This window comes from Cucurbita maxima, unplaced genomic scaffold (genome assembly GCF_002738345.1).
Source record: "Cucurbita maxima cultivar Rimu unplaced genomic scaffold, Cmax_1.0 Cma_Scf00009, whole genome shotgun sequence".
Classification (NCBI taxonomy): domain Eukaryota; kingdom Viridiplantae; phylum Streptophyta; class Magnoliopsida; order Cucurbitales; family Cucurbitaceae; genus Cucurbita; species Cucurbita maxima.
Window position 1 is genome coordinate 1,770,088 of NW_019272025.1, and position 8,496 is coordinate 1,778,583.

At 39.4% G+C, this 8,496-nt stretch overlaps 1 protein-coding gene across 1 annotated transcript; it reads right to left on the minus strand.

The window, feature by feature from the left end:
- Positions 1-5,465: 5,465 nt before the first annotated feature.
- LOC111484222 (cytochrome P450 89A2-like) lies at positions 5,466-7,234 on the minus strand. Its single transcript, XM_023130735.1, has one exon. The coding sequence runs from the start codon at positions 7,212-7,214 to the stop codon at positions 5,652-5,654; it is 1,563 nt and encodes a 520-aa protein (XP_022986503.1). The 5' UTR covers positions 7,215-7,234; the 3' UTR covers positions 5,466-5,651.
- Between the last annotated feature and the right edge of the window lie 1,262 nt (positions 7,235-8,496).

Sequence of the window (8,496 nt, forward strand, 5' to 3'; positions counted from 1 at the left end):
TTCTGTTGCCAGTGTAAGCTATCCGAACTTTGATATCTTTGTAACCGTTGGGAACTCCATCAATCATAGAGAAAGCATGTGCTATCGTATCATCAAATCTAGCAGGTTTTCGAATTTCCCTTCGTGGTCTATTCTTGGCATGGACTCACGTTCCTCAACTCTTTCATTTACAGGGCTTTGCTCCTGTTCTAAGACATCAAGAGTTATTATCTATCTGATTAATAGGTTCTTCAGTAGGTGCAACCATATCAGGAGAGAACACCACTTTCTCCACCTGCTTCAATGCCTCGTCATTATTTTCAATTTTCTGCAAAAACATTCTAGACTCATCGAATGTCACATCTCGACTATTAACAATCTTGTTTTTGGACACCATAACCTATAGCCCTTCACGCCTTTGCTAAAGCCCATAAACTTAGACCTTTTTTGCTCTAGGATCTAGTTTTGAGTCTGTCACATGATAATAAGCTCACTAATAGGAGTACTTGACCATCCTTCAAGTGGAGTTTTCCCACCATTTCCAGAAACAGGTAAATGATTCACCAAATGAACTGCATAACTGAGAACCTCAGCCCAAAAAGCCTTACTCAATTCTGCTTGAGACAATATGCATCGAACCTTCTCTATTAATGTATAGTTCTTTCTCTTCAGCAACTCCATTTTGTTGTGGCTTACCGAAGTGTCTTCATCTTGGCATACTTTAAGGAATGAATCATAAGTATATTCTCTACCGTTGTCTGATCTCAGCTTTTTGATTTTCTTATTTGTCTGATTCTCTACCATTTTCTTCCGCTCTAGGAAGATTTGGAGAACCTCGTTTTTGTGCCTCATGGGATACATCCAAACTTTTCTCGAGTAGTCATCAATAAAGGTGACAAACTATCTCTTTCCTCCCAATGAGACATTCTTCGTGCGACTCCATATATCAATGTGAACATAATACAAAATGCCCTTTGTTTGGTGTATAACTGTACCAAACTTCACAGTTTTTTATTTACCAAATATACAAGTTCACAGAAATCAATTTTACCATTTGTGGCACCTTTAAGAACTCCTTGATTCACCAATGTCTGAAGCGTCTTCTCACCCGCATGCCCAAGTCTAATGTGCCATAATTTCGATATGTCTTGTTCTTTCGAACTTGCCATAGCAGCATGCCCAATTATCGTGGTTCCGTTGAGGTAGTATATGCTACCTCTTCTAGTTTCTTTAATTTCCACCAAAGCTCCACGAGCTACTTTCAAATTCCCTCCTTCCAAAATGATATGATAACCTCCCTCCTTCCAAAATGATATGATAACCACTCCATCCAAAACGCCAAGGGAAATCAAATTTTTCTTCAAGTTAGGGACATACCTCACATCATTGAGTTTTCGTATAACCCCGTCAAACATCTTGATTTATACTAAGCTGATTCCCGTCATCTTGCAAGTACTATCATTGCCCATATAGACAACTTCACCATTGAACTCTGTGAAATCCAAAAACATCTTTCTGTTGTAACACATATGATAGGAGCACCCAGAATCAAGAATCCATTCACTTGTTTGGCTGACTGATAAGGAGATCGTAAAGGCATTATCTGTATCAGTGTCGTCATCTCTAACCACATTGGACTTCGACCCCTTCTCTTTTAAGATCGGGCCATCTTTCTTCCAATGACCTTTCTGTCGACAATATGCACACTCATTTTTTTATCAAGTTTTCTCCAATTATCAGATCTACCTCTCGACTTTGATTGAGACTTTCCATGTTCGCTTTTTTTCCAGTAGAAGTCCTTCCACGAGCCGTGAGAACATTTGAGCTAGAATCTTGATATGCCTCATTTTTCTTCTTTCGCACCTCATTATTCATCAAGGCATTTGAAACATCTTCAAAATCAATAACATAGGCTCCATGCAGCAGTTTGGTTACTAAAAACTTGTAGGACTCCGGCAAAAAATTTAATAACAACAACGCCTTGTCTTCATCATCAATCTTAACATCAAGATTGAGCAAATCAGTGATGCTTTGGTTAAAATCATCCAAATGCTCAGCCATTGAGATACCTTTCATGTAGTCAAAACGGAAGAGTTTCTTCTTCAAATAGAGTTTATTTTCCACTCTTTTGCATATATTTCGCCTCAAGCTTGCCTCATAGTTCTTTCGCCATGGTTACCTTCATAAATGGATATTTCTAATCCTTGCCAAGACAGGATCGAATAATTCCACAAGCTTGCCGATTTAATTTCGTCCATCCTGATTCTGTCTGTCTTCAGGCATCACCTCTTGGAGAGAAGCATCAAGATCTTGCATGACGAGCAAATCGCTAACTCCACCTCGCTAAATACAAAAATTATTGGTTCCATCAAATTTCTCTACTTCGAGATTAGAACTCAAAATTCTTGATCCACGCCGTGATTTAATTCTAGATGATTCTGCATTACACCAAAATTATTGGTTCCATCAAATTTCTCTACCTCGAGATTAGAACTCAAAAATATGGATCGACGCCATGATTTAATTCCAGATGATTCTGCTATTTTCAAGAAAATAAGCACGATTGTGAGCACGTCTAGTGGTCGATGAGGCCAAAACTTTCACAATACCTCAAATACCACAATCTAGCTCTGATACAACTTGTTATGCGCCAAAAACGGAACAAATGTACTCACAACACCAATGAATGGAGTTACACAAGGAGACATCAAGATATTTACGTGGTTCGGAGAGAAGAGATTTCCCTACATCCACAGATAGCAACCAATCACTAATCAAACAAAGCGTTTCAAATGAATACCTCACTATCACAAAATTAGCTATTACCTATTATATAACATTACATAATCAAATCTGGGATATGATTAAATTTGGTAGGACTAACTCTCATTCAAATAACCAAATCTAATCAAAATAACCAATCAAATCTAATCCAAACAACCAAATCAAATCAAAACTTGTGAAAATTTACAACATGATCGGTGAGATTTTCTTCCTAATAAGACATGTCATGTCCGGGGCATTTTTAGAATGCCGATGAATTAAGATGGTTGAAAGTATATTGTCTCGAAAACCTTCCTGCAACCTATTTTCATTCTCTACTTTCGCAAAATTTCACACTTATTTTTGTGAAGATCCGAGGTGGGAATTCGGTGCAAGCAATTCTTAGCGGTTTGTTATTCTTTAAAGAAAATAGTTATTATAAAAAAACTCAATATAATATTTATTAAAAAATTGTACAATATTTTTTTAATAAATATTAAAATTAGAGTTCCAAAATTAACTATATATATTAAAGAGGGTTGAGACGAGAAATTGGATGGGGGCAGGGATGGGAGAATATAATCTCGTCCCTGACTCCATTTATCTAGTGCAAAAAAAATGTTTCCGACTTGTTAAAATATCATCACTAGTCCAACAAGGTCAAGCCCAATAATCGTATGAGCTCATTATTTATACCTTTTAGAAAAATAATTGGGGTATCTCAAGAATAAAAATACCTGCATATTTACCAAAATGATTTAGATACTTTAGTAATAAATGTACCTAATCATTTTAGGAAAATTATTTAGGTAGTTTAGGTATAAATGGTTAGATATATTAGGAATAAATGGTCTACCATCTGCAATAAATACCAATGTTTTCATCCCAAAAGAAATACGCAACACAGAATGTAGTAGTTTTGCAGAGTATCTTGTAATTTTTTTCTCCATTGGTATCGAGTATCTTGTAGTAGTTGTGTTCAATAATCTGGTATTAGAGCTAAGTTAGTGTAGTCTATGTGATCTCCTAAAATTTTTAGTATGCCCTATGGTTGCAACTCAGTTTGACCTTCGACATCAAAAACGGTTTCTTGAAATTATTAGTGGGTGAGTTTCTGTCTCTGCGAGTAGTTCGCGACTTTGCAAGTTTTGTGTCGAAAAGGCTTGTTGGTAATACTTGCCAACATGATGGTAATTTCCAAATCGTTAGAGGAATCAAAAAACTCAAAAACAACAACTATATCACATCGGCACCATGCATGATGTCTTATTTACAAGGATATGACCTTTGGGAGATCGTTGGTGGGAGTGAAACTACGCCCTAGAGGAGGATTTTAACAACGCCATGTGCAAATGGAGAATCAAAGCAGGCAAAACAATATTTTCCTTGAAGACCACAATCGAAGAAGAGATGTTAGAGCATATTTGGGATGACAAGACACCGAAAGAAGCATGAAACACATTCGTGATGCTGTTCTCAAAGAAGAACAATACGAGGCTAGAACTTCTGGAGAATGAGGTGTTATCAATTTTACAACTGGACATGACGATTGCTCAGTACTTCCACAAATTCAAGTCGATTTGACATGAGATTACTGAACTAGACCCGAAATTCACTATTAAAGAACCTCGAATGAAGAGGATCATTATCCACGGATTGCAACCAAATTATAGAAGTTTTATTATTGTTGTACAAGGATGACCTGCTCAACCATTCCTTATAGAGTTTGAAAATTTGTTAGCTAGCCAAGAAGCCATGACTAAACAAATGGGAGACATCACGTTTAAGGGTGAAGAAGGAGCACGCTAAACAAATGAAAGTTGGAGCAATAATAAGTCATTTATTAAAGTGTTTATAAAAATGGCGACAAAGGAAGAAGCCACCAAGGAACTACACAACTGAGAGCTCAGAAGAACGAAAACAAGAGCTCTCAAATAAAGAGATTTGAAGGTATTTGCTACAATTATGGGAAGAAGGGTCACATGTCCCGAGATTGTTGGTCAAGAAAAAATATGTCAAGAGAAATATGGCATCCTCCAACATGAATGGGATGCAGAGGTACTATATGTCATAGAAGAAGACGAGTTAACACTTATGGCAATGATTGAAGAGTACATCGATTATGAGAATGACTGGATTGTTGATCCAAGATTCTCAAACCACATCATAGGTGATTAGAGAAAATTGCAAGACAAGAAAGAGTACAGAAAAATTCGCATGGTACGCACAACAAATAACACACAGTTGTCAATGGCTCAAATCGACAATATGACATGTCACAACTAACAACAGGAAACTACATCTTGTTTGGGCGAGAAGATGTGAAAATCTATGAAGAAGATAATAGAAAACCAACAACAGAAGGGCTAGAATCCATTTACGTCCTATCTGCAGAGTCGACTCTACTCTACTAATGTTTTCATCCCAAAAGAAATACAGAACATGGTGTAGTATCATATTATCTACCATACCAATATTTTCATCCCAAAAGAAATACAAAACACATTGTATAGTAGTTTCTACCAATTTTCTTGTAATCTCTTCTCAATTAGTGTTAATAAATAGTGCAAGTGTCTCCTATGAAGAGTTGCGTTCAACACCACTCCCTCCCTATTCTCATTCCTACGAGGCTGGACAACTCTAAGCTCGTGAGTAAGATCAATCTCGACGAATACTTTCGTACCATTGTTGCTGCCAAGATCAATTACAGAAAGTAGCCTTGAGAATAAGTTCGACCCAAAACATCGATACAAAACGAAAGCATGTTAATAAACATAGATGATGACATACAAATACAAAACACAAAGAGGGTAATGAAACTCCATTGTAAGCAATATGCATCATGTCATTGAAGCAATATGTAACATGTACAAGTTGGTAGATAATGAGTTGAAGCTCAATATCCAAATTTAAAACCTGGGACTTATGTTGGCTTTCAGAGGGTTTTTCATCACAACGGTGAACTCTACCTTCTCCGACAGATCAACATCGTCCCCATCCACACCCTTCCATTCAAATTTCCACACCAAATTCGCTAAGAAATACTCCAAATGAAGGATCCCCAAGCCATATCCTGGACATATCCTCCTCCCTGCTCCGAACGGCATCATCTTTATCTCTTTGCTCCCCGTTACATCAAACCCCGCCGCTCCTCCTCCCATGAACCTCTCCGGCTTAAACACCATCGGATCTTCCCATACGTCTGCACCCCGACCCATCTCCGCCGCCATGAAATTTACAGACGCGTTCTTGGGTATCACGTAGTTTAAGAATTCTATATCCTCTTTCACCCCTCGTGCTTGTAGGAAAAGCCCTGGTGGGTGTCTTCTTAATCCTTCTAAAACCACAGCTTTCAGATATGGAAGCTTCCCCAAATCCTCTTCCTTCACCTCCTCCTCTGTTCCATTTCCCATTACTCCTTGGATCTCTTCGAAGAGCTTGTGTTGGATTTCTGGGTGTTTCACTAAATTCGCCATTATCCACTGCATGGTCGTGGAGGTGGTATCCGTGCCGCCGGTGAGGAATTCCGAGCATAGACCGACCATTTCGCCGTCTGTTACCTTTCTATTGCCCTCTTCGGGGAGGTGTAATTCGAGGAGTGTGTCCACATACGACAACACGAAATCTTCATCTTCTTCTTCTTCTTCTTTACCTTCTCTGTTTTCTTCTCTGTTTCCTCTGTTTCCTCTGTTTTGCTTGGCCTTCCTTCTTGCTTCGATTAGAGGGATTATGACTCGCTCTTGGTTCCTTCTTAGTTGGAGAAACTCCTCCCAGCGTTTTGGAAGGAAAATCTTTGTCAATTTAGGCGATAAATTGAGGAGACCAAAACGCCTGAGATTTAGCAGCATCGTACGCTGCACATTCTCGACTTCTTTGATTTTGGGTTCGTCGAGTTTATCCCCAAAGCACATTAGCACCAACAAACAGAACATGGCATACTGAAAATGCTCCACAACACAGACGGGACTCACCGATTCAGAGTTAGGGAGAAGGCGTTTAAGAAGAATATCCAAAACCCATTTGCGAGCAGGAGCGTAGGATCTGACACGGGAAGGATGGAGGATTTGGGAAGTGAGATTGCGGCGGAAGAGGCGCCAGAGTGGGCCGTAAGGGGCGGAGTTGATGCTGTGCTGGTTGCTGGAGAGGATTTTGACCAAAGGAGGAACTGGAGGGCGGTCGGCGAAGAGAGCGCCGTGTTGGAGGAGGGCGTTGTGAGCAATGGTGCGGTCGGCTATGAAGATGGAGATGCGAGAGCCGATACGGAGGGTGACGATGGGGCCGTATTTGGCGACGGCGGTGCGGAGGTAAGATTCCATTTGGAGAGGCGATGTGTGGAGCCATAGGAAAGTGGAGATGATGGGGATTGAAGGAGGGCCTGGTGGAAGCTTGGTGGAGCTCTGGAAATGGCTAAAAATGGAGCTTAGAACATAGCAGATGCAGAGGGAGATGAGGATGATGAACCACATCGCCATTTTTGTGTATTTGAGATTGATAGTTGGATCCAGCTTTGAAAGCTTATCCATTCATTATATTCCCTTTATATTAATAAAAGAATTGAAGAAATATTATTATTAAAATGAGAAGAAATATTATTATTAATATTTTGTTTAAAAAATATTTTTTAATTTCTAAAAAAAAAAAATTAAATACCCTATTAACTTTGAAAAGAGTTCAAAAATTGCAAAGCTAAGCATGTTCCATGGTCTCTGAAATGGTAGTGACATCATTAGCCATATACGTGTGTCTTGTCATTACTTGAAAAGTATGAGTAGCACGCAGTTTGAGTATTTTAAGAAATACTCGGTAAGCGACTCTTCTATCGAGGTTAAATTCAAGCACATATAAATCGTGAGTGGGACGTATTATATCAATATATTTTTCTACGGCAGCTATCCTAAATGGGCAATTGGATGTGTACTTATACATAATCCACACGTGCGAGTATAGACCCACCAGTCGGTTCACACACCTCCTGGGTCCCTTTTTAGTTGGGTGAGCATTCTATAGTAGCTGTTGATATCGGACACCCGCTAGGTATAGCGACCGTCATGGCAACATTATGGTAATCATAATGATCGCTTCTTTACATCTTAGCGTACATGTCCATACTATCGTAAAAGAAGAAAGGGTATCCTCCGATGCATGAACACACAATGCACGGGGTTCCAACATTTTTCCTTATTTATTACCATGTATTACAACTCCGTTAGCGTCTTTCTTCATATCATAATATTTTTATAATAGCTTTCCATGCATATACCAGGGTTGTACATTATGACAATTTTTCATTTGCATGTCAATCATATCACATATCATTCATGTTGCACATATATCGTATCCTAACATTTTGATACTGTGAATGTTTGCTGAATCCACCACACCTAAATGGTGGTAAGAGTTCTCTATTTCTAATAATTTACAGAATACAGAAATATGGTAAATTACAAATAATATGGAAATAGCTATAAAAGGAAAGAATAATAAATGAATACAATATATTTGCCTTTAATAAAAGGGCAAATATGGTAACCTGTAATGTAAGGCAAAGGGAAAATATGGTAACTCGTAATGTAAGGCAAATATCTAGATATTTGCCTTATAATGAATGGTCAACTATCCTTAACACCCCCCCCCCCCCCCCCCCCCCCCCCCCCCCCCCCCCCCCCCCCCCCCCCCCCCCCCCCCCCCCCCCCCCCCCCCCCCCCCCCCCCCCCCCCCCCCCCCCCCCCCCCCCCCCCCCCCCCCCCCCCCCCC